Source organism: Cupressus sempervirens, chromosome 10 (assembly GCF_028749045.1).
Source record: "Cupressus sempervirens isolate cs-2001-9-10 chromosome 10, ASM2874904v1, whole genome shotgun sequence".
Taxonomy (NCBI): Eukaryota; Viridiplantae; Streptophyta; class Pinopsida; order Cupressales; family Cupressaceae; genus Cupressus; species Cupressus sempervirens.
Genome location: NC_143127.1, coordinates 798,438,934 through 798,466,316, shown reverse-complemented (window position 1 = coordinate 798,466,316; position 27,383 = coordinate 798,438,934). Strand labels below are relative to the sequence as shown.

The 27,383-nt window shown below is 36.9% G+C and overlaps 1 protein-coding gene across 4 annotated transcripts in view; it reads right to left on the bottom strand.

Moving 5' to 3' along the window:
- LOC149536330 (uncharacterized) overlaps positions 1 to 22,836 on the bottom strand; it is a 32,156-nt gene extending 9,320 nt beyond the window's left edge. Inside the window, exons 1-4 of one of the 4 annotated variants that reach the window (XM_089803811.1) lie at positions 22,305 to 22,836; positions 20,429 to 20,597; positions 17,787 to 17,982; positions 17,539 to 17,625 (exon numbers count right to left, since the gene is read on the bottom strand). In XM_089803811.1, coding sequence (XP_089659937.1) covers positions 17,539 to 17,625; positions 17,787 to 17,982; positions 20,429 to 20,597; positions 22,305 to 22,578 — 726 coding nt within the window. In that variant the 5' untranslated portion in view covers positions 22,579 to 22,836. Of the gene's footprint in view, positions 1 to 17,538; positions 17,626 to 17,786; positions 17,986 to 20,428; positions 20,598 to 22,304 lie in introns of all 4 variants that reach the window. The other 3 variants (XM_089803813.1, XM_089803810.1, XM_089803812.1) reach the window with 3 other exon arrangements.
- Between the last annotated feature and the right edge of the window lie 4,547 nt (positions 22,837 to 27,383).

Here is a 27,383-nt window from a genome sequence, read left to right as displayed (position 1 = left end):
GCAGATGTGCATGACTAATGGTTTTGCGCTACATGAAACAATTGCATTGGATCTCAGTTTACTACGTCCCCTACTGTGCTGTCTTTGTGTGCCAGTCGCCCCTTCCAAGCACTGCAAACAGGAGCCTGGGGAAGCTTGCCCTTCTAGCACACGAGTTCTTCTAGAGTCTAGACTCTAGGGTCACTCAGATTTCTCCATCTGAGCTGAATGTTGCTCTGCTTGAGCTAAATATAAGAGTTAAATATAAGACAGCTGGACCTCATTCCATGTTTTTTTGTATTCATGTACTCAAACTTGGGTGGGATGTCTAAAATGAAGAGGTAATATACAGTATACTCCAATCTGGAATTTATTTACAAATTTTGTTTGTTCTGTCCAGTCTAAGTTACAAAAATAGAGTTGTAAAACATGGTTTCCTAGCCTCAAGGATCTGGTAGAGATTTTCCTAGTGCTTAGGGATTTTTTCGTTTTGCATGAAGTGTTGAGATTCTAGGATAAGCATGATTTTCCGGTCAAGTCATGATTCCCAACCATAACCCTATGACAGAACTTTTCCAATTATGCCACTTTGGGTGTGGCTGCCATATCTCCTGCTTTAATTCTAGGCAGACCGTTGCCTACAAGATATTGACAACCTCGAAGTACCCGTCCCCAAGACATCCCCGCACCGGGTACTTGCGCACCCAAGTACCCCCACCTCCACCATTCCACAACCATGCTTCCGCTGGAATGGGTACTTGGATTTCTATTTGAATTATTTTTTGAATGTTACTATTGGGTATGTAATATGTTACTATCTTGAATGTTCAATTGTTCTAGTTCATGTTGCGATTTTGATATGTTCAAGTGTTTTAATTTGGTATGTTCTACTAAAACATCATTTCATAACAAGCATTTCAAGTTCTATATGCATATTATACAAAACGCTTCCCTGCCCCATCTTCCCCTGGCCGTCCCCTTGTCGTCCCGAAAATGAGGCCAATTTTCTCCCCGTCCTAGGAACTCATCCTGGCATCCCCCCGTCCCAACATACCCCAGTACTGGGGTTACATTGATAAATACCTTCTCAATGCCTACAGAAAAATTTCAATATTTGCAACTCATTGAAAAATACCCATCTTCCAGAAGCCATAACTTTTCATCCGAACACTTGATTGAGCTTAGGTTTTTAAATTTTCTTGGAACTGAAGATCTCAAAGTGCTCCAAGTGCTTAAATTTTTTTACTTACTCAATTTTCCTGAAGGCCTTAAAACATTATTTGAAGCCTTGAAATCCATATTAGAGAACTTTTAAGGAAATTTTCAAATTTAAATCTTTAATATCTTCTTAACATAGACTTGATCCTAGCTCAAAACTTACCCAAAATGTACAAAAATCAATTTTAGAGCTAAGGAGTGTTTCAAATCCCTATGTGATGCAGGAGCATCCTAAGGTTTTTAGCAATCCTGCATGTTAGAGGTATTTAAGTGCTGTGGACTCGGTCACCAAACAGTGGTGCTTGGTCAGTGAAGGATGTAGTGCATCACCTAGATCCAATGAGTGCTAAGTGTTCCATTTATTCTCATGAGAGATGGATTCATGTTGAATCACTACTCATGAAACATGGGTCATCGAGTTTGACTCAAAATCACACAGTTAAATCCTGATATTCACATCACAATTTGACTAGCTGTGGAAATCATCTCCTACTTATCGAAGGATGTAGTGTTGGCCAAGGTGCTCGGTCGTTGAAGGGGGGGCTCGACATCTTCTGTGTGCTCAGCATGTACTAGTTGCTCGACATGTATTGGCTGCTCGGCATGTGTTGACTGCTTGGCAAATATTGTGCTCGGCATGCACTGGGAACTCGGCACACACTAGGAGCTCAACATGCTTGGGAGTTTGCTAATGCTCGGCTTGGTTTACTTGACACTAGGTTTGGTCTTCGTTCCTGTTGGTGTCGAGTTGTCTGTGATCCAACTTTGGGTATTTAATTTGTATTTTAGCTGACTTGTGGCTCAACGTATATTTAATGTAAGGGGTTTTAATTTAATTTGTAATGAATTGGGCCAACTTGTGGCTTAGTTGGGTATAAGTAGGGGGTCTTTTGGAGTCTTTAAGTAATTGTCATCCATCTTGGAGAAGAGAATGCAAACTTTGAAGAGCTACTAGCAGTAGCTTGAAAACTAGGAGATTGTTTGGCGGGCTTGTGAGCACAAGTTAAGATTTCCTTGGAGGTTTTTACCAAAGTGTGGATTTCGACTAGCTGGAATTAGTGTTTGTCAGTTGGATCTTGTGGGATCTTGCAGAACTATTTTGTATTTGCTGTTGTATTTGGCCCTAACCCGAAAGACCTTATAGCCAAGCATATTGCATGTAATCAATTGTTTATGAATAAAGAGTTGTGATTTCATATCAAATCTTGCTTTTTTGTTGTGTTTCCACTATGTGGTTATTTGCAGGGATCCAAATTACCTCCAACAGGGGTACCCTCAAATTCTCGCTACATCAGGTGGTATAAGAGCGTAGGTGTTCCTAAGTGTGTAGACAAATCGCCGAAACTAAGGCACTTTGCAACAGGTCTTGGGTGAAGGTTGATCTAGTGGAGTTGACTGATCTTCTAGATTTGTGGATCTATTGCAGAGGGTTTACGAAAATCTTGGAAGATGCCTCCAAGAAGATTGGATCTTAGGGCAATTGATGATCTTAGTGATGTTGTGGAAGAAAGGATCTCAGAGAATATTAGAGAAGAATTCAGATCTGAAATGGCACTGATGAAGGGTGACATGATTGCTGAAATTGTGAGTGCTTTAGATGGTGTTCCTAGGCATGTGGGTACTGAAGATGATTATGAGGAAGTTGATGAAGACTTTGAAATTGCTAGATCCAGTGGTGAAGACAAAACTGATCGTATGGAGAGACCTATTGGAACTAGGGCTGGTCAATTCGCTAGACCTGGATCTCAGCTGAGGCTGAAGCATAAGATGGAGGTTTCTAATTTCTTAGGTACTTTGACTCTTGAAGACCTGATTGATTGGATTGGTGAATTGGAAGACTACTTTGAGCTTGAGGATATTGGAGATCCGCTCAAAGTGAAGTTGGCATAGACTAAATTGAAGGGAGATGTTGCTCTTTGGTGGAAAGAACTGCAAACAGACAAAGAGGAGGAAGATGACATGAAGATCACTAGATAGAGATTGATGGTGACTAAGTTGAAGGCTAAGTTCATTCCTGCTGATTATGAACTTGAGATGTTTAAGAGATTGCAAAATTTGAAACAGAAGGATATGGCTGTGAGATTATACCGAGTTCTACAAGTTGACTATTCGGTCTAGGCATAGAGAATTGTCAAAGGAGAAGGTCGCTCGGTACATTAATGGTTTAAGATTCAATATTCACGATGAGGTTGGTATGTTGAATATTTCTTTGGTAGTGGATGGTGGTAGTACTAATAACCTTGTTGCTAAGGAGATGGTTCAGAAACTTGGTTTGAAGAGAGTGAGACATCCTTATCATTATAGGATTGGCTAGTTGCAATGGGAGCATGCTTTAGAAGTGAGAGAGCAATGCCTTGTTGATTTCCAAATTGGGCAGTATAAGGATCAAATGTTGTGTGACATTGTGGACATGCACAGTTGCCATGTGTTGCTTGGTAGACCTTGGCAGTATGATTGCAAGGTTGTGCATGATTGTGTCAAGAATGTGTTTACTATTGTGAAAGGTGGCAGGAAGCATTCCCTGATTCCTTTGCAGAATGAAGAGCTCGATAGGAGGAATCTGAGTATTGGTAGCCGAGTTGAGTTGAAAGATACTGAGAAGGTTGGAGATCAGCATGGAAAGCAGACCTGTAGCACACCTGGGATGGATGTGAAGAAGCGGAAGAAGAACAAGGGAAAGAGTGTGCAAGTTGTGGACTTGGAGGATATGTATGTGAGGAACCAATCTAGGATTTATGTGTTGAATCCCAGAAGATGTTCTTTCAACTACTGAGAACATCTTTTCAAACCTAGGGTGTATGATGCAGGAGCATCCTAGGGTTTTTAGCAGTCTTGCATGTTGGAGGTATTTGGCTAAGTGTTGTGGACTCGGTCACCAAACAGTGGTGCTCGGTCACTAAAGGATGTGGTGTTGGCCGAGGTGCTCAGTCATTGAAGGGGGCTCGGTTTTTGTTGGAGCTTGGCGTCTTCTGTGTGCTCGACATGTAAAGGTTGCTTGACATGTATTGGCTACTCAGCATGTGTTGATTGCTCGATAGATACTAGGTGCTCGGCATGCACTGGGTGCTTAGCATGGATGGGGAGCTTGGCATGCACTGGGAGCTTGCTGATGCTTGGCTTGGTTTTCCTGACACTAGGTCTGGTCTTGGTTCCTATTGGTGCCGAGTTGTCTATGAGCCGACTTTGGGTATTTAATTTGTGTTGTAGCCGACTTATGGCTCAACATATATTTAAAGTAAAGGATTTTAATTTAATTTGTAATAAATTGGGCTGACTTGGGCCTTAGTTGGGTATAAGTAGGGGGTCTTGTGGAGTCTTTGAGTAATTATCATCCATCTTGGAGAAGAGGATGCGAGCTTTGAAGAGCTAGTAGTTGCGGCTTGAAAACTAGGAGATTGCTTGGTGGGCTTGCGAGCACAAGTTAAGATTTCCTTGGAGGCTTCTACCAGAGTGCAGATCTGGACTAGATGGAATTAGTTTTTGTCAATTGGATCTTGTGGGATCTTGCAGAACTGTTTTGTATTTGTTGTTGTATTTGGTCCTAACCCGGAAGGCCTTACAGCCAGGCATATTGCATGTAATCAGTTGTTTATGAATAAAGAACTGTGATTTGGTATCAGATCTTGCTTTGTTGTTCCGTTTCCGTTGCATGGTTATTTGCAAGGATCCAGATTACCTCCAACAGGGTTACACTCGGATTCTCCCTGCATCACTTTGTGCTAATCTGAAAACTTACTAAAAATGAGGCCTTGCTAAAATCAGCATAGGATGTACAAGCTAATGCAAGCCATGCGAATTGATGACAAGGTATGTCTGATCACTTATCTGAATGCTTTTGATGGTAAAATGGCATACCAACTTAGGGATAAAGAGCCTAGGACCTTAAGAGATGCTTTCAGAATTGCCATTAATATAGAAAATAATGTAAGGATTTCAGGGAGATTAGAAAGCAAAAGAGATGATCCTAGGTTATTTGGGAATAAGGGAAATAGAAAGGAAGAAAATAAGGTCATAGGAGGAAAAAGGCAAGAGCCTAGTGAAATGAGTCAGATTCTAAATGCTATAAAAGGTCTAAATATTCCTCAAGTAAAGAATGATAGGAACCCCACTGATAATAGGGTCCCTTATCAATCAAATTTCAATAGACAAAATACGCTGCAAAATTTTCCTTATAACACTACTTGGAAGGATGGTCAGCCTAGTATCCCTCATCCCAAGAACAACAACAACAAGGTGACCCCTAATCCTTTGCCAAAAAATTCTATAAATTTCGTAGATGATCCTGAGTTTGTTGCTGAACCTACATGGTGCTTTGCATGTCAATTACCCCATTCCCCTGAATCTTGTGCAATAGCATTGTCATTCCCAGGAAACCAAACTGTAGTAGAAAACTGTCATGAGCAGGAAGAAAATAATGATGATGTAGGATGCAATATGTTTGAATCACATTATTCTGACTGTGAAGATTATGACAAAGATGTGTATGACCAAAGACAGTTTCAGAATGTCATACAACAGCAAGTATTTTCTAATGAAAGTGATGTGGAAGACAATGTGTGTAACATGGTAAATGCAAAGGAAGAAGTAACACTGAGAAAACCTTCTAGGGAAGAAATTGATCAAATTACTGCTAATATGGTAGCTCAGGTTCAGACTAGAAACATGGCTCAGAGAGATGAAAGTAATAAGGTAGCTAGTATCTTCATAAAAGGGGTTGATCCTAAGAAAGGGGAAATTGTGAAACCTAAAGAAGCTCCTGCTATGAAGGTTAAAATTACTAATAGAAGGTGGGAACAAAAGAAAGGAGGAAATCCTAAAGATATGGAGTTTTCAAATAATGTCCCCAGAAAAACAAATGAGAAGGTATCAAAGATCATCACAAAACATGATAAGAATAATCCAAATGCTCTGAACATTTTGGATAAACAAGATGAGAAAAGGAATGTGACTAATGATGATCCTCTTGGTTCTTCCATAGATATGCTTCTTGTTTTGTCTCAAATTACTGTTAAGGTCCCATTATCTAAATTGCTAAGAATCCCTAAACACCGAAATAAAGCTATAGCATGGTTGGGAAATACTGATGTAAAGGTAAATTAGGATTGTAATGAAAATCACAGTTCCAAAGAAAGCAATAAAGAAGAAGTAAAGAACAATGAAGCTGAAGGAGTTGTCTCTCAAAATCCTCAAATGTTTTTAGATAATTCTGTAAATCAGTGTTTGGGAAATGTTGAACCATTTTTCTTAAGCATTTTAGTAAATGGTAAAACATTACAAAATTGCATGATTGATTCTGGTGCTTCCAACACTGTGATGCCTTTTGAAATAATGACGGAATTAAGTTTAAAGGTGGATACAACTCAAGGAAGATGTTGTGCTATGGATAAAAGAGAAGTGACAGTCATAGGCACTATAAACTCTTTGCCATATAGATTAACACCCTGCCTTGACAAAGAACTTACTATGAGTGTATTGGTTGTTGACATTCCACCTCAGTATGGCATGTTATTATCAAGAAAGTGGAGTGCTGCTATGGGTGGGAGTCTACAGTGTGATTTGTCATTTGCTACTTTTAATATTGAGGGAAACCTGATAAAAGTAAATAGGGAGCCTAAGAGTATATACATGATAGAGGAAGATGACAGCATGACAAATTTTGTGGACACAGATGTCAGTGCATTCCGAGCTGAAATCCTAACCTTGAGGAAAGATAAACATAAATCACAGATGGAAGTAGAAGCTGATGCTAAAAAAGATAAGGGTGATTTATGAACTATGTTCTTTGATGGTGCATGCTGCAAAGATGGATCTAGTGCAGGTATTTTGTTCATATCTCCAGCAGGGGTAACATATAAATTCTCCTTTACTTTGAATTTCCCTTATACTAACAATATAGCAGAATATGAGGCTTTATTGTTAGGTTTTAAATTAGCTCACAAGCATGGGATAAAGTGTTTACATGTTGTAGGAGATTCTGAATTGGTGGTATCCCAAGTAAGAAATGTTTATGTGTCAAAGAATAAAAGATTGAAACAGTATAGAAATGCAGTATGGGACATGATTGAATGTTTTGATGCATTTGGGATAATTTGGAAAGATAGGACAAGTAATAAAATGGCAGATTTATTAGCAAATATAGCAATAAAACCTGATGATATCACATTTGCTAGTGTGTCTAAAATTGAGATTCAAACTAGACCTTTTGTCCTTGATAATGTTTAGAATTGGCGAGTGTTTGAAGATGATAAGGATATTCTGAGATTTTTGAATTGTGAGCATATGTTGTCAGGACAAGAAATTGATTGTGCAGCCTATGTGGAAAATGTAGATGGAAAAGATACAATTTTTGGGCAGGAAGTTGTACAATTGAAGACAAATAAAATTCCAAAGAGTCTAGTTGTTTTAGAAACTGTTTTTGACAACCTAGATAGGTCACAAATGGACACTAGTGGATATAATGCCAAGGATTTAGAGGAGGTGAACTTGGGAACTCAGGAAACACCTAAAAAGGTATATATTGGTAAGAAATTGCCTCCTAAAATTAGGAAAGATCTAATAGACCTGCTAAGGAAGTACAAACATGTGTTTGCATGGTCATATGATGACCTAAAACCCTATAGGTAAGATCTCTTTCAACATGAAGTCCCTTTGAAACCAATGCTAAGCCTTTTAGACAAAAACAAAGGCCAATAAATCCAACCTTGGCTCCCAAAATGCAAGAAGAATTGATTAAGTTAAGAGATGCTGGGATCATAAAGCCTATCAGACATTCTTCTTGGGTATCCAATTTAGTTCCTGTCAGGAAGAAAAATGGAGACATAGGGTTATGTGTTGACTTCAAGAATCTCAATATATCTTCCTTAAAAGATAATTATGGATTGCCAAATATGGAAGCTATGTTACAAAGGGTCACTGGCTCAGAGCTTATGTCAATGATGGATGGGTTTTCAAGTTACAATCAGGTGGTTGTTAAAGAATCAGAACAGTTTAAAACTGCTTTCACTACTCCATGGGGTACTTATCTTTATGTCAGGATGCCATTTGGGCTTACCAATGCTGGGGCTACTTTTCAAAGGGCCATGAATGTAGCTTTTGCTGATATTATTGACAAGTTTCTGGTTGTGTATTAGGATGACCTTACTGCTTATTCCAAGGATGAAAATGATCATTGTATGCACTTAGAAAAGGTATTTATCAAAGCCATTAAATATGGAATATCTTTAAATCCAAGGAAATGTAACTTTGGTGTCACTGAAGGAAAATTCTTAGGAGATCTAGTTGGCAAGCATGGAGTAAGGATTGACCCTGAAAGGATAGAAGCAATAGATAAGATTCAGAAACCCAAGAGTGTTAAAGGCATCCAGTCATTCTTTGGACAGATCAATTTTCTTAGGAGATTTGTGACAAATTTTGCAGAAATTAGTAGGCCTATATCAAGAATGCTAAAGATAAAATGGGATGGTGAACCTAGTATTGCATTTCAGAAAATTAAACAAGCTATTAAAGATGCCCCTGTTCTCAGAGCTCCTGATTATGACAAACCAATGCATATATTTTCTTTTGCCTCATTTCACACTATTGCTGCAGTACTGTTACAAAAAAATGAAGAAAGTTATGAGCAGCCTATTGCATTCTTCAGCAAGTCTTTGCAAGCATCAGAGCTTAAGTATGACATCAATGAAAAAAAAGGCATATGCACTGGTGAAAGGAGTTAAGGCTTTTAGATGTTACTTAATGGGAGCTACTGTCATTGCTTTTGTTCCTACTGCTGCTGTGAAGGACGTCTTTTCACAACAGGAGGTATCTGGTAGGAGGTGTAGATGGATTAATAGGATACAAGAGTTTAACAGTGATATTCAGATTACTAAACTGGTTAGGGGTCAAAGTTTGGCTAAATTGATGACAGAAGCTAATTTAAGAGGCAAACCAAATCAATCAACTTGATGGTAGTTGCAGGGATAATCTTTGTGATATGGGTATCTCTGATTGGTACAAAGACATAATTTATTATTTGCAAAACATAAAATCTCCATCAGAGTTAATAGATAATCAGAAAAGATCTTTGAAGTTGCAAGCTATAAGATATGTTATAGTGCAGGGTCAATTATGGTGGAGAAATATGGAAGGGGTACTTTTGAAGTGTGTAGATGAAAATGAATCTAGAAGAATTTTGAAAGATATGCATGAAGGTGTATGTGGTGGTCACTATATGGCTAAAACTACTGCTCATAAGATTCTGAGGGCTAGGTTTTGGTGGCCAACACTTTTTAAAGATGCTCATAACTTTGTGAAATTATGTGATACTTGTCAAAGATTTAGTCGGAAGTTGAAGTTTTCTGGAAATGTACCCTTAAGACCTGTTGAGGTGCAAGCACCCTTCCAACAATGGGGAATTGATTTTATAGGTGAAATCACAAATAAGTCCAGTGGAGGTCATTCTTGGATCTTGGTGGCTACTAATTATTTCACCAAGTGGGTTGAGGCAATGCCTATTAGGAATGCAACAAGCAAGGTGGTGATTAATTTCATCCTGAATAATATTATAATTAGGTTTGGATGTCCTCAGAAGATTGTAACTGATAATGCCATGTGTTTCAGATCAGAGGAATATAAAGATTTTTGTAAAAAGTATGGCATTACAGAATACACATCATCACCCTACCACCCTCAAAGTAATGGTCAGGCTAAATCTAGTAATAAGAGTATATTGAAAATCATCAAGAGGATTTTGGGGGAAAACAAGAGGGCCTGGGATTCAAAGTTGCCATTAGCCCTGTGGGCTGACAGGGTTACTGTGAAAAAGGCTATTGGATGTGCCCCATTTGATTTGGTCTATGGTATACAGGCTAGACTTCGACAAAATAACCTAAAGGAGATGTATAAATTTGTTGAACTATATGAGGATGATATCATTGATGAGATGCAACTCAGAATGGATGATATATTGCAACTAGAAGAAACAAGGAGAGAATCTATTGTTCAAAATGCCAAGTTGCAATCACAAATGAAGCATTTATATGACAAAAGAGCCAGTAACAGGAAATTTGAAATAGGTGACATGGTACTGATGTGGAATGCTAGATTGGAAAATAAAGGAAAGCGTGGTAAATTTGACCCAATCTGGCTTGGCCCATATAACATTTGTGATAAAAATGGAGAAGATTCATATTTCCTGAAAGATTTAACTGGAGGTATTCTTGAATTGCCAGTTCATGGACAATTCTTGAAGAGGTACTTTTCTTAAAAGTATTTCTTTTCCATGAATAATAGTTTTAGGGCTCTTGGTTTTCCTATACATTCTATATATTTTGTAAATCCCTGTAAATAGTCTATCTGTACAGTTTGGTTTCTTGTTTCTTGTTTCTGTGTGTTGCTCTGTGCTCTCTGAAAAAGTTGTCATCCCTGTACCAAGTATGTGGTCTGCTCTCCCAAAGATTCTGAATTCTTGCATAGACTCAAGTAGTCTATCATCCCCAAACAGAGCCACTGTTGGTCTGATTTTTTACATATTATTTTTTTTTAGAATCATGGTGAAAAAATCAAATGTGAGTTCTTTTGTTAGGTCCTAGGGTTTTAGGTTTTGGTCTCGTATTTTTGATATCTTTTAAAATCTGTGTAAAACCCTAGGTCTTGCCTTTTAAATATTATTTTGGCGCAAAAGTCTTAACAGCAACTGAATATTCTTTCCCACCTACGTCGAGGTCATTTTTGAGTCCTTTTGAAAAATCTTATCCCGCTGTTGGATCTTGTTAGAATCAACGGATGTCGCGTACTCGCTATAAAAAGTTGCGAGGTTATTTCCTATAGCGATGTAGCAACCATCGGAGAACTATGTCTTGGTGCTGAAAAGTGAAGTCCGGCACCGAAAAACTGTATTAATATGAAGGCATTATGGTCACGTGCTATCTCCCAGGATTGTCAATGTCAGAAAGGACGCACAAGGAGGAATTCGCAAATGGTGTCACCGGAATTGAAGTTTTTTCGGCAACTCGCTAGGTCGCTATCAGAAAATCTATGCGACCTACCGATAGCGAGGTAGCGACTAGTCGGAAGGTTGTGATGTAATGGAAATTTTAAAAGAGATGGGCCCCGAACAAGTGATTCGTCATAAATGAGTTGTGCAGATTAAATGACACAGTGGCATCCTACTTAGCATTTATAGGCCGAAAGTTTTGACTCCACCGGAGCTCGCTATGTCGCTACAGGAAGTTTGTGATTTTCGTCGGTAGCGAGGTAGCAACATGCCTGAAAATGACAAATACGGCAGAGTCAAGGAAAAATGATGTCATTGGAAATTAAATAATATATGTGTGCCAGCATGTTAAGCCAGCTCAGCGACAACAATATCTTGGACCCACTCCCCATGCATAGAACATGTAAGTGATTCTAAATCGTCAGATCAAGCATAAATCGACGATACTCACTAACTCGCTATGGAAAGATGTGCGAAAGTTATGTATAGCGAGGTAGTGAGTGAGGGACCCACCATTGTTCTCTTAAGGGTTGTATCAAATGTTTGCCATAGGATCAAAGCAAAATCAATGGTTATCGCTAGCTCGCTATAGAAAGGTGCTCGAAAGTTATCTATAGCGAGGTAGCGAGTGGATGACACGTGTCCTCAGTCATTCGTGGGCCATGTTTGAAACACCAGCATTAGAGGAAAGGTACAAATAGAGCTATTTTATTGGGTTGACCGCCAGCGTGTTAAGAGGAAATGTGAGTTAGCCCACTTTTCATTCCGTAATCGTAGGAGTTTTCGAAGATCAACGATTGGCGCTTACCCGCTATTTTAAGATGCAAGAAATTTAGGGCCCGTTTGGTGAGCGGAATAGGAATACGTATTCCAAAAATTTTGAATTCCTTGTTTGGATGCACCAAAACGGGATTGGAATACAAGGTAAAATAGGAATACGTATTCCAATTTTGGCCCAAAAATGGGGTTTTGCAATTCCACCCAAATAGGTGTTATTGGAATACATATTCCTATTCCATTTTTTTTTATTTTAGAAAACATAAATTTTCGAGTCCGCGAATTCCCATCAAATATTGGCTGAACCAAACGGTGAACAGGAATACGTTCTATTCTAGAATACGTATTCCAAAATATGTATTCCAAAATACATATTCCTATTCCGCTCACCAAACGGACCCTTAAGGAATGCGGAACTGCCCGATGTGGTGAAAATCTACGGATAAAATTTAAAGCTCATTGCAATTTGGAGGTAACAGTTACTAACAGTTAAGTATGGCGCAGAGCTCATTCGTATGATTTCAATGCTCAAATATAATCTACGATCTCGCCATTATTTGAACTATAGAATTGCAAGAAATTAATAGAGCATAAAGAAGTTTCAGAGCCAGGGCACAGAAATTTTATCCAGCGATCCGAAGAGTTGCAGCGGGAATTATACAAAGAAGAAGTGCAAATTTAATGTTGCAGATGAAATTGCAATCAAATTTAGATATATTTTCATCTGATTTGACTTCTCTAGCAATTGTAAGGATGAATTGAATGTTTTTGGAGGTGGTTGAAGCAAAAAAAAAAAATTTGGCAACTGCACAGTGTTGAATTTCACAGCAAAGCAAATGTGGCATGTTGAGATCAGATTTTTGGAGCCTCAGTACAGATTGTGATGATTTCTTGATATTCCTTCATGAGATATTTGCATATTTTTAAGTGGGGATATATCAGATATTTTGACATCATTTATGGTTTTCAAAGTGCAGGTAGATGAGGAAGGTTCGTTTCAACAACTCCAGATTGAAGACTCTTTTAGTGGGACACGTCAAGTTCAAATTAGAGACCCAAAAAGATTTTATCTCCTATATATCTTCCTTTTCTGCTTATTGTAAGGGTTCCAATTTTTTTAAGATTTTAGGTGGATTGTGAAACCAGTTTGGTTCCAATTTCCTGAGTTTTCTCACAGTTGTGATACCAATTTTTCTCAGTATTCTTCTGTTATGAACAGCATATTATATCTCTTTTGAAGTATTCCATATTATACAGTCATTTTGGTGTTCTCTTCTAAATTTTCATATACAGATGATGTATTATTTTCAATGAAATTAATGCAAAGAGTTTAACCTTCTTAGTTTCATTTTGATTCTCATCTCCTGCTTCTGTTACTTGCAATGTTCTGTGCTTAAGAACTAAGGTCTTGAACTAAGCTGCAACCCCTTAAGGTTGTATATCAGGATGAATTTGCTGTTGGAACAAAGAAGCCAAGTAAATGCTTGTTTATACTGATAGGTTGCAGGTTACACCAGAAGGATTTTACAATAAGTACGAGAGTTGTTGCTGCAACTGTACTTTCGGTCATTTCGGCAGTTTCAAAAAAATCATTAAAAAATCCTTTTAGGAATTGCAGAGATCCCAGTGGCTAGGTGTCAGTATTCTGGGAATTTTCGTCAGTTTTCTAGTAGGGAAAAAAGGGTGTTTTGGAAGGTTTTTGTTTCTGGCCTGTACAGCCCAGTTTGGTGGCAGCACTTTTAGCAGATCTAGAACTGCCAGTTACAGGACTGCAACGCCCAGTTTGGAAGGGACATTTGGCCATCAGCATCGTTAGGAAACTCCAGCATTCTTCACTTCAGTTTGGACATTCACTATCATTTTTGACTTCAGCATTCCCAGGTATTATCTAATGTAATGAGGGTTGTTAAACAATAAAATTCCAGTACTTAGTTTTTGGCAAAATTTGAGGTTGTTCCAGCTTGCTCCTACTTGCTTGCCAATTGTTTGATATATTGTCTCAGTTCAGTACATGATTGGCATCTTTTACATCAGCTTGTTGTTACACAGCAATATCTTAAGTTCAACATTAATCTCCAGCCGTAGTATGCCAAATGTTTGACGTAATTACATAGTTCAGTATTAGTAGTTTTTAGTGACCTTTGAGTAAGGGTCATTTCAGATAGCAGTTACTTAGCAACAATTACAGGGAGGAGGGTTATATAGATCACTGCTAGTCAAGGAAAGATAAAATGTTAGAATTTCTCCCTAAACTACAATTTAATAAGAGCTTAGAGCATACATGAAATGAATAAAAGCAACAGGTGATACTATTCTGTGACTCTTGGTATAAATTGTTTGTGTTAAATCTATTTACTTCGCAATAGATAGTATTTTATATTGAAAAGTAAACATCAAAGGCTAAAGTATTATTAAATCCTATATATGATCAGTTAATTATTTACAAACAATCTAAACCTTTTAAGTACTGGCCATGTGATTTATTCACAAATGCATATTCAAACTAATTCATGCAATAGAAATTATTTTATCCATATTCTATACTAATTCATTCAATAGAAATTATTTTATATTATGCGGAAAGTCAAAAGCCTGATTATATATAAGCCTATGAAACTTTTGTCTTTTAATATACCATAAAACATCAATTATCTTTCTCAATCTTGTGAAAGGGGCCTTAAGGACACAAATTCTTGGAAAGATCTACCACCACTATTTTCCTGGTCATATGAATCATCCAAGAAAGATAAACTAGAATGCTCCATATTTTAGGAACAGGAAACTTTCAGATCAATTTTGTTATAAATTGCACTTCCTTGAAGTTCCATCATTAGAGATCAACTCAATTATAAGTTACACTCTTTGGAGGCTCACCGTAAGAGATTAACTAGGGTATGAGTCAGATTTGTTGTAGGATATGAAAAAGAATCATCTTCATCTATCATATATATCTAAGTTTACAGGGACTTTAGAAACAGGTGGGCAAGGGAGCACAAGGACAAATTTCCACACTAAAGGACTACAGACCTAAATTTAGGAAGGCAGGTGGCCAGCAATGCAAAAAATATACTACTTAATAGTTGAAAAGCTAATTATAATAAAATGTATAGGAATAGAAAGTTATCTAAGTTTTCTATGCAAATTAAATTGTAAAAACTGGCCTACTAAACACAAGTTATGAATTGAACCAACACTAAACAATGCACTGAAATTCTGAATTTCAACACATTGCAAACAAAGAATTTTAATGAGCGTAATTAAGGTTAATAAAGGACAACTTCAGGCAAGACAATAAATAAGCAGAAAAAAAGAGACTTCAGCTGTTGCCTGAGACAAATGTTTACTGAATCCTAATTAAGATCGGTAAAGCTTTACAAAGAAGGTAAACCAAATTTTTGTTATTGCCATGTGATCTATTCTCAAAGCTATTTTTCAAATTAATCCATCCAATCAAATTTTATTTTATACTTTGTGCAAAATCAAAAAACTGCTCATATATTAATCTCAAGCCTTTGTATTTTGGTAAAACATCAATTTCCTTTTAAGTTGTTGGAAGGAAGCCTATGAATCCATCCCTTGGAGAGGACTAGTGCTACTATTTTCATGCTGCTGTGGCCGTACAAAACATCCAAAACAAATTAATATGAATAGACAGAAATCTTCTCAAGAACAAGGAATTTTAAGCACTTGCTAATAAGTGAAGCAACTAAAAAGCTTGCAGCAACTCCTCAAACATGTAAGGTAATTTATTTTCCAAATGAGATCTTTAATGTGGTAAATTACCTCTTAGATACGTCTAAGTGTTGGTTTTGGGTACAAACTCTTGATGACCATGGGAAAGTGCTGAAGAATTCATATTGGATGGGTACAATTAAACTTTTTTAGGGCAAAGGCACTCCCAACCGTTCCGGAGATGTCTGAAGCAAGTGGTTTTGTCTCTTTAGGGAAATGGATTGCCCCAAGAAATTATTAAAGAATTTTATGAGCCTAGCTGCCTCTGGGACACTCAAGGGATACCAAGCATCCCAAACCATCTGGCCAAGGAGTCTCCTCACTGTCTCTAGCAGGGTGTTATCCCCTGCTTGTACAGGAACATCATGGAGGCTTCCAACCATTCAAGCAGCAGTAGAGTTTTGGGAAGACATTTCATCCCCATCTGTCACATCATAGGGATGCCCTTGTCTTGGAAATGGTTGCTTTTTAGGGGAATAATACTGTGGAACAATTTAGGAATTATGCTGGGTATAGATTGAAAAAGGTCAAGTTGGCATTTCTTTAAAAATTTGAACTAATATGCACAATTCTTTTTTCCTTTCAGGAGTAGAACTTAGCGAAAATTGTATAATCTCTCCTTATAAAATATTCCTAAACCCGACAATTCTTTTTCTAATTTACACAAAACTGTAATAGCTAGGCAATACATTATGTTTTAACTTCATTAATAAAAAATGTAATGTCCCATGTTATAACATTCCTAAACCCTGCGATACATTTTTTTCTTGTTTATGCAGAACGTAGAAACTGTAATATAAAAGAAAAACAGAATACCAGCTCTAATGAACTTCATTAATTTTCAAATATAATAGTTACGAAAAAGATCTGATAACTCAAAACAGATAATGCAAGGTACTGTAGATAACCTTCTTCATATTATAGTGGGTAGTGATATACATTCAACAAACTGGATCTGAACAAGGTATTAGTTTAATGCTAATAAAATGTCATTATGTTCATCAAACTTAAGTGATCCACTTACAAATAATGTTGCACCTAGGATGTTGTCAGGAGTACAACTAGGAGCATGTATTAAACAGCAGTGAAAAATTACCATAGTCTGTGATTAACACCAAGAACATATAGTTTGACTCAATATAAGATGATAGCCATAGGGCAACTCAGCAATATGTACAGCAACCTTAATACTGATTATAACAGCTGAGATAGCTTGTAGGAGGTACAACAATGTTGAGAGTGGTATTGACAGGAATATTAACAGCAACACATGCACCTGATTCTATAAGATATCATTAATGAAATTCTTCAATCTAAAAATTTAAATTCATCTGCAATTTCAACACCGCTAGAATCTTAATAAGCAAGCTGAAAACAGGAAATGAAATCAATCTTTCAAGACATATGCAGTACCAATTTGGAAAAGAGATTTTTGTTCTCCAGCGCCAATTTGAAATCAAGGGGATTTCATCATTCAAATTTCTGCACACCAAGGGCTGTTCTCCTCAAACAGAGAGAGTAACACAAGTGCTCAAGCTTCAGAAAAGAATTTAATTGCAATGATAAAAATAGATTAGGCCTTTGATTAATTTCAGTGACAAAAATAGATTTTGGCCCCCAACTTTGGATTTCCTTCTCCCTCCAGGTCAAGTTGACAAAGACATGAAATAGAAGTTTCCTCAGTTCATCCATCAACAATATACCCTTTCTTGCAATGTGTTTTCCTTTAAAATCATCTTCTAGGATATAAAAATGTTTAACTTTTGAGAATACATCTATTTCACAAGCAGTGTAGCGCTTATGTTGGGATATTTTGCAAAATCATGAAAAAAGCAGATAGGGAAATACTAGGTATGTACCTTCTTGAGTTCAAGTTTTTTACCATCTGTAACTTTCTTGTGACATGTCAGCTTCAAACCAACATCAGGATTCAAATCATCCTCAACCTACATTAGTAACATGTTCTAGGTTAACTTCTCGTATCACTACAAATCAAGCATGAGACAATATCAAAACTGTGAGAGCATTGCAATTAAATAATTATGGCTCTAAAGCACCTGTCTCCAGAAAAACATTTCCATGTCTGGTACAATGAAGAAATAGTTACCTGAATCACATAAACAACTTTCTCTTTTAATGTTGATGAGGCAAAGCCTGCAATGCTCCTTTCTTTAAGGGCGTCAAATATATCTTCTGGAATGTCTGTATCAAATGTTTTCTTCAATGTATTCTGAAGACCTCTTTCACCTTTCAAAGTTTTCTCCAGGATGTCTGGGCTGACACATTCATGCCAGGCGAACCCACTACTACATCACAATGATTAGTGAGAATCAACATCTATGCTTCAAATACCTTCATCCACATATATCAACATAATCAAGATTCATTACCGATATGTTAGGTGATTGTAAAATATAATACTGCTCATGCATGGCCAAAAATAAAGTATTAAAATATCTATGTTATGGAGCACCTACTAAAAAGCCTTTCAATAATATGTATGATATTCCATTAGCTCCTTATACTATATCATTTGCTTTGATAAAAAAAATCAAGAATCTCAAAAAGTATTCTTAAATTGTTTCTATCAAAAAAATGCACTATTTACCAAGAACAAATATCATCAAGCATATTACGGTGCCAGGACATGTACAATTGAATCTCAAAACATATTAATAATTCAAGACTTTTGGTCGCCATGCATTCAAACTTGGTCATCCCATCATTTCCCTCCAATCCTTGAAGCCTGATCCTTTTCAATCCAAATATTTATGTCTTTCAACACCAAAGTTTCGAGAATCCCTAACAACAATACCATCTCCATTATTTTTCCAACAATCCAAAATCCAACCATGTATCTTATAAATCATTTCTAATACCAGAGTAGCAGACTTGTCCTTCCCTTTGTATTCATTTATTTAACATCCAGGCCCCAATCCTTAGAACTCGTCAATAAAACACTTTGACTATTTTATTCTCCCAAGGCTTTCAGACTCCATCATCCCTCCATGCCTTCAACTCAACCTTGCCAGCCCATCAAAGTACCATTTCCATTTTCACCCCATAATCTTGGTATTTGTTACCAAAATTCGCCTAAGCCTGTTAGATCAAGGAAGTGTACCATTCTTGACCAAAGTACTTCCTTTGCTTCTCCCCACCTCCTTGGCTCCCACTTTAATTCCTCCAAGTCATTCACAGTCGGAGTTGCAGCCTTCCGTTACCTGGCTATTTGTTCCCTATCACTCCTACCAGTCTGATCCTTTGCCCTCTGTGTAAGTTTCCTAAATATCTTTTTCAGACTTTCAAACTTGGTCATACTTCTATTTCTTCCTCAACTCCCAAAGCTTATCTCAAAAGGAATAAAAATCTCTAAGTGCTCTTTGTCAGAGTTGTCAAACTACCCTTCCTCCCAATACCGATACCAAAGTATGCCTTGTTCTCAAACACATGACAATCTAAGATATTTCTATAGGCAAGCAAATACTTATGTATAGTCAATAAACTTTAGAAAAAATCAGGATTTATTTATAAGTCAGTCATTTTTCAGTATGCTAAAAATATTATTAGTATAACAAAGTCTGAACTCTCATTAAAAATTGAACATATATAGTGCATTGGCACATGAGCATATGTTATTGATTATTCTTCTTAACAGCAAGATCTAGTGGCAACGGGACTTACCATTTTTGTTTTGTACAGGAAGGAGGTAGAGACAACTAGTGTAATTTCAGATATCCTATTTATTACAAAATCTATATATCAGTGTCATTCTTTACATAGAGATTTTCTAGACTGCCTCTCCTCTTTCATACATAATTCTGATCACATTATTGTTACAAATTGAACACTACAGGGAACATCTATAGCTACTACAAAGATCAGTTCCTTCTACCAGCCTACTATTAGCATGCAAATAACACACACCTATTTGATCAAGCTAGTTACCATAGGAATACGTGCAACAATATTCCCTATGTGAGGGGCTCGTCGAGGATTCTGGCATCCACCTCTACATTGAAAACATTTTAGTTCCCTTCATCCACAACCCAGTCAATTAGAATGGACATCTATCACTAGTCTGCACCCTCCTAGGATCATCCAACGAGAAGTCCTCATTCCTGTGTATCCAGCCTTTAAGGATTATAGTATCATGGAATAGCTACAGATGATGTTACCAGCTCTTTTGTTCCACATGATGATGACAGGCCCTCTGCTCCAATATCTGATAGCAATGCTTGATTCCATAGATCCCACTCTAAGATCTTCAAACAAGGCCACCACTTATTCTTTTAACTTTATAATTTTTGATTGATATGCTCTATTTTAGGTGGCTTAGCGGTTTCAATTTTTACGTTTAAGATTTTTTCTACCATAAGTCATTGCTGCTGTAACTAGGTGTCTTTTGGAGTTCCATTGACACATTTTGGTCACTAGTGTGCATGATGAGCATTTCTGCTTGTTAAGAATTTAAAAATAGGTCACTTAATATCCTTTTGTTATGTGTGAATCTTATTCAGTAGTTCTTACAATTAGAAAGGATTTTAGCAACCCTTTATAAGTTAAAACCCAATATCTTGGCCCTTCAGAGTAAATTTGTATTTTATGCAACCCTTGAAAATTCTGTCCAATTGGAAAGGAAAATAACATTTGCAGAACAAATGAAAGCACCATTGCAGAATTGAAGGATACTTCTGAAAAAAAAAAAGAATAAACATATGCAAAATTCTAGCGAAGAGAAAAAGTTTGTACCCGTGAAAAAGTATTTTCCCAAGTCGAGCTGAAACTGAAGCCTTTGACATTTTGGCATTATTCTCAACATTGTCGAATTTTTTTTTTAAATTACCTTTTATCTTCTCCAACATGTACCTCCATGGATAGGTATCGTTGACTGTCAAAGATCTTATATCATTTTCCACATCTAACTCAAAAAGGAAAGAAAAAAATTAATGCAAAATAAAAATTTCCATTTAATTACCCCAAAAATAAAAGCAAATGGAGAAGATCTAGAGAAAAACGAGGCTGTTAGAATCTTGCATTCTGGAAACTGATTTGTGCATTACAGCTCTGAAGTACAAAACCTATTTTTCAGCACCAAGATTTGGTGTTAAAGAAAACTATGCAAACTCTGTATCCTCAACAGACAGTTTGAATAAAAATCAAATGTCATAGATATAAAAGTTTTAAGGTCGTTACAATATAGATTCCTAGATAGCAAAATATTATGATTAAGTTTGCCACTGAGATGCCCTGCATGATTTTTATCGAAAACTTAATTTCTGGATGACAGCTCTGAAATATGAAAGCTCTTTTCAGCAATAATCCTTAAATTTACTATCCATTAACAATACATCATTTTTTCAACAAACTGAATATCAAGGAAAAAACTTATACCATGACCATTGCGAAGTCCTAGACATTTATATTTACACCATCATTGTTGCCTACTTTAAATTTTTTTAAATTAGAATCAAGTCAAATAAACGGAGGCTACAACATTTTGCATTCAATTACCACTGAAGTAGCCCCAAAAGATTATCTTCACGCTGATACAGCTACTATTTCTCTAAACTAATCTAAAAATCAAGAAAGAAAACAGAGGAACCCAAAGGATTGTGGTGTAGTGTTAAAACGTGCATCCATTAAGAAAGCAACCTGACCTCAACCTCACCGCAAGGAGAGCATATAATTGGTGTATAATGGAGGCTTTTGTCTTGCAGAACCAATCTAGGAAAGGGGACGTTCCTAGTTACCCTCAGTTCATCCAAAATGCCAAATCGAGAAATAATAGTTTCAAGAATTGATTGTTATTAATTTAGCCATGAAACATTTATTTCATACTGGCAGAGCTGTTAGATTATGTAAAAAAACGGAAAATGAAGCAAAATAACGACACTATATCAATCATATGTAACGATCATTGAAGTAAATCCTAAATTGCTATTGTTGTTTTTCTGTAGCTTTTCATTTTTATAACTGAAAAATCTCAATAACAATATTGTGATTAATTACCATTGAAATAGACCTACAAGATATGCTTCCCACTGATATAGTAGCCAAATTTTAAAACCCATTCCAAGCCGATTCTAAAGTCAAGATAAAATCAACGCTGTGACAATTTTAATAATCGAATGTCATCAAAATAGCTCACAGAGATTTATTTCAAAGAAAACAGCTGAGCAGATTTTACAACAAAAGGAAAATCAAGAAAAAGTAATTGAAGCTATAAAATATTTAGAACTAACTGTAGGTTAAAGTAGCCTTAAAACATTTTGTTTAGTACTTACGGAATGTCACCAGAAAACGTCGATGCTAAAAATACACAGTTGAGTTGAAAGTCGGTCATATTTAAATAACTTAACAATCAAGAAAAAGATTGGGTATACAACAATCGTAGAAATGTCTGTCATGTCAGTACCCTAAAAGATCTGCCTACAACTGAGATAGCAGCTACATTTTTATAGCACATTAAAAGTCAAGAAAAGGAGTCAGACTGTATCCATTCGGATGTTGATAAGACTTAACAATGAGACCTCTAAAGCTGGAATATAGTAATTCCAAAGGCAATACTATGGATACAAGTAAATTCAAAATTGTCAAAACTAATTAAAGATTTGAAAATCGTTACCGGCTACAGGATGGGGATTTACGGAAATGGTGTAAAGCTTCGAGTCTAGCAGATGTGGAAATGATTCGCCTGGGAAGGGTTTGAAGTCGAGCTGCAAATTAGCCTGCGGATTAACATTTGCGTCAACGGCAAACCACTGGCGAACGCTAGAGTTGGCATATTTAATGTCAAATTCAGGTTTTGGGGATTTGTAATTTTGTTTGTGAACAGAGATTGGAGGCGTTTCAGGCTTAGACGACGAATGTACTCTCCTGTGCGGCGGAACATAAGACATTTTTAATTCTCCTGCAGTATTATCGCATGAAAGAGATAATATTGCAGCCTTCAACTTCCAAGAAAATCTTCAGCTGCAACGCTTCAGAAAAGAAAATTTTCAATTGCTGCGACAGGAAAAGAAAGTTTTCGCACCGCTCGAAAAAAGTATGTGAGAAAAAAAGTAGAATCTTCTTATTTTGAAATTCCACGTCCCGTTTTGAAATGTTTGTTAGAAATGAGTAAAATCTACTCCTCTTTAGATGAACTCGCCAATTGGAAGAAACGAGGAGGTATACGAGCGCAGTTAATGCTTAATAATGAATTATGATTTTAAAGGAATTTATTAGTATAATTGATGCTTAAAATGAAAAGACACACTGTTTATTTTGTCTTATGTTGAGATTTGTTATTGGATTTGATTGTGTGATCAATTTTTTTACATCAACGTTTCGGATGATGGATCACGGAGTGTGATCCGAAACATTGATGTAAAAAAATTGGTCACACAATCAAATCCAGAATGATGGATCACGGAGTGTGATCCGAAACGTTGATGTAAAAAAATTGGTCACACAATCAAATCCAGATAGCAAATCTCAGCATTGATGGATTGTGGAAATCTGATAGCTCTTATTGTCTCATGTTGCTTTTTTTCACTGTTTTTCCTTCTTTATTCTTTTTCTTTTTCTTTCTTTATTCTTTATTCGTTTTCTTTCTTTAAAGTCATTATATTTATTATATAGAAGAATAGAGGAAGAATAAAGGAGATGGTTGAAAAACGGTAGATAGGAAGTTAAGAAAAGTTATTATTATAGACATTAAAGAGTCTTTTAAACCCAAAGGAATCTTTTAAAAAGGCTTTTGAACCCAAAGAAATCTTTTGAACAAAATTGGTATTGATGAAGGAAGTCTAAATACAAAATTGTGTAAAGTGTACACAAAAGAAACTAAAACAAATATAAAATTGGGCAAGTTGATGTAGAAGTTGTGAAAACCAACTTCACAGTTCACCAAAAACCCCTGCATGTAAATAACCTATGCTGAAGAGAAACCAGAGAAAAAAAAAAGTGCAGCTTAGAAATCTCAATGGAGTGAGAACAAAAATGTATTCCAAGATCATAAAAAAAATGCAAGCATTCAACCTTAAAGGTGAACAAAACCCTAAAGCCTAAGAAAGCTAGGTTGCACATTAATAATTAATATAAGAATTAATTATTAATGCACCTAAGAGAAAGCTTAAGCACTAAAGAGAAATAAATTAACTAATCAAAAAGATTTAAGTAGTAAGAAAGAGAAATATTACTCTAACACCCACTCTTAAGCTAAGCGAAGGAGATAAGCTAACCTAGCATAGCTATGAAAGCAGAAAATGGGTCCCGACAACAAGGCTTGATCAGGTACCCAATACAAGGAAATCTCTATAAACCAGAAACAAAGGAGAAAGCCCAATGGGAAAAACTCCTCTCCAAAAAGAGATGAAAAAACAACAAAAAGAAATGGCTCAAGAGACTCTCTCAAAACCATAAGTAAAACCAACCCCCCCATGAGAGAGAGAAGAGACATTAAAGCCCCCTCAAAATGATGGAGCCCTTGTAGAAAAGAGTGAACCAATTGAACTCCAATGCGAAAAAAACAAGGGCACAGAACAAGGAAACCCCTGAATGAGAGGTGAAATTGGAAGGCCTAATTGATGCTCAAAGGAGAAAACATGAGGATCTTGAAAGGGAATCCCCAATGCAGGTGTGTTGACACTGTCATGAAAGAGGAGATGAATGTCCTCTGTAGAATCCTCAACAAGTGTACCTAGAGGCTCGATGAATGGAGCTGGAGGGTCAGGCAAAGTGGAAGAAGAATCTTGCTAAAGAGAAAAGACCTCAACTGGATGTTGTGTGCTAGTCAGAACAGTGATCTCTAGAACAGTACAAAGGTTCAAGTGTCCTGACAGCACCACATGATGCTCTGGTGAAAGAGAAGAGTTGTGCTCCGACAGTGGAGATGGTGGACCAAAGTGCGAGATGTAGACACAGGTGGTATGATCTACTATCCCTACAGCAATAAGGCCTCATGTTGCACTATCCTGAATGAAGACTAAATCTGTAGTGAACTCAACTATCTTCCCTGATCCACTGTGTGTAATCTAATAAATCGAGAGAAGGTTAGTAGACAGAGATGGAACATACAATACATCATTGAATGTGCTACCCTGAATGCCAATTTAACCTTTTCTACAAACTATTAGGGCAGTGTTATTCCCCATGAGAATATGAGGAATGGGAGAAGCCTTAATAGTGGAGAAGACCCCTTGAGAAGATGTCATATGGTGAGAAGCACCTGAATCCAGTATCCAAGGGACCTGGGAAGGGGATGCAATGGATGCCCGTAATGCATGACCCTGTCCAAAATCCAGTGTAGATGTCGAAGAGATGGAAGAAGACTGAAAGCTAGACCCCTATGAGGTAGAAGAGGATGGAGAGGAAACAGTGTTCTTCTGAAGAAGAGCTTGCAAATCTGCAATCTATTTCTCATAGCCATCAAATCTCTTTTGAAAACAATGTGACTCATCATGATGTCCCTTTCGACAATAGGAACATGAAGGAGTCTCATTCTTTGTTTTCTCCTTCTTAGAAGAAGATGATGGACTAGTAGAGTGTCGAGAAGAGGAATCTGATATCTGCTTCAATTTCGGCTTCTGTGTATCCTAAGGTGAGTTGGCAAGCAATGCCTATGACTATGAACCTATAAGTGAATCCATTTGAGTGAGCTTGGATTGCTCACGAGTTAAACTATCCCAAAATGTCTCAAAAGAGGGCATAACATGTCGTGCACCTAGAGCATCCATAATGGAGTAGAAGGTAGAAGTGAAAATATGATAAGGACCTCAAAGCTTTGAGAGTATCAGAAAGATACACTCATCATCTGACTTTGTCTTTCCAACAATCTATAAAATAGAATGAAGAGACTTGAATTTCATCAAGAAGTCATCAATGCTGGTGAATGATTTAGGGACCAAGGAGGTGAACTCTGCATCTATCTGTAGAACCCTAAACTGATTCATTATGCTAAACAAGGTGGAAAGCTTGTCCCACATAGCCCTGGGTGTAGTCAAACCATCCAAGTGAAATAATAGCCCATTTGAAATATTAATTGTAATGAGGCACATTGCCTCATCCATCTTATTGTGCTACACAAGAACCTCATAAGGCATCTGTAGAACTGGCTGAGCTGCATTGAGGCATGACCATAACCCCTTTTCCATAAGCAATTTGGTCATCTATCATTTCCAAGTATGGTAGTTGTGAGGTGTATGGCAGGCAATAGAAGAGTCTGCCATTGAGAGAAGAAAATGAAAGTACAATGGTCATTTTTGAATTAAATGATAGAAATGAAAATGCACCCCCCACGATGTATAATTTTATCCCTCATAAACCAAAGAACCAAGAAAAGCACAAAATTTGAGAAGAAAACCTGGACGCCAAATGCAAAGAGGGAGAAAACTGAAGCCTCTACTTCAATGCCAAAAATAAGAGCTCAAATAGTTGCATCATGAAATGAAACTAGCATCATCATCTCTAGCTCAAAATGAGCTTTTTAGCACTTCTTTCAGATCGAAAAAAGACCTTTGTATGCTCAAGTTATGACCAAAAAATGAACTACTCCTCTAAAGAATAAGCTCTCTGGAAAATTACAAGCACTGGAAAAAATTTGACAATCATATGGCCATCTGCTAGAAAAAAATCTGGTCACTGAAAAATGATGTCAACGTGTTGTAAAATGATGTCAGCTTGTCGAAAAATGATGTCAACAACCTGAAAAAAATTTGTCGATCATAATGATGATGTTAGATGTCAAAATGATGATGTCAGCACTAAATATTGACGTCACCGCACTAGGAAATGATGTCGCCTATCTAGGCAGTGGGAGGGCGTTGGCAGGAGGGCACCAACAGTGATCACAACACCGTGATCACCGGGTGGTGTTGCGCAAGTGCTGGTGGTGGGAGGGCAACCCGCTGGCGATGGTTGGGCATGGGCTAAGCCGTCGGTGTTGTGCCGGCAGCAGCAGGGCGTAGGCCTGGCACAGGCAGTGCACCGGCGATGGCGAGGTGGCAAGCTAGTGGCTGCCAAACAAAGTGCCCAAAATCAAAGAATTTTTTTTTTTTTTCGATTTTTACAATCCATACGACCCTTGAGAGGCCAAAAAAAATTCAGAGGCTATGGTGGCTGAAATTCACAAATTTTATATGAATTTCGACTATAGCTGGCCTTTTGAGCGCAATGGTAGCATCCATTTTTGCCTAAAGTGTACCCAAAAAAGGTGCCTCCTCCAGATTGGAGAAAAAAAACCTAAAAAAAGTTGGGTTTTTTATCTTTGAATTGTGGCTTCAAGATCTCCAAACCAGGCAATAGTAGGGAAGCTCTGATACCATGTAGAAGTTGTGAAAACCAACTTCATAGTTTTCCAAGAACACCTACATGCAAATAACCTATGTTGAAGAGAAACCAAAGAAGGAAAAAAGTGTAGCTTGGAAATATCAATGGAGTGAGAGCAAAAATGTATTCCAAGATCATAAAAAAGAAAATACAAGCATTCAACCTTAAAAGTGAACGAAATCCTAAAGCCTAAGAAAGCTAGGTTGCATATTAATAATTAATATAAGAATTAATTATTAATGCACTTAAGAGAAAGCTTAAGCACTAAAGATTAATAACTTGACTAATTAAATCAAACAGATTTAAGTAGTAAGAAAGCAAAATATTACTCTAACAGTTGAGACAAGCCAATAAAACACCTAAAATCAATTAGGATTCTTAATTACTAGTACCT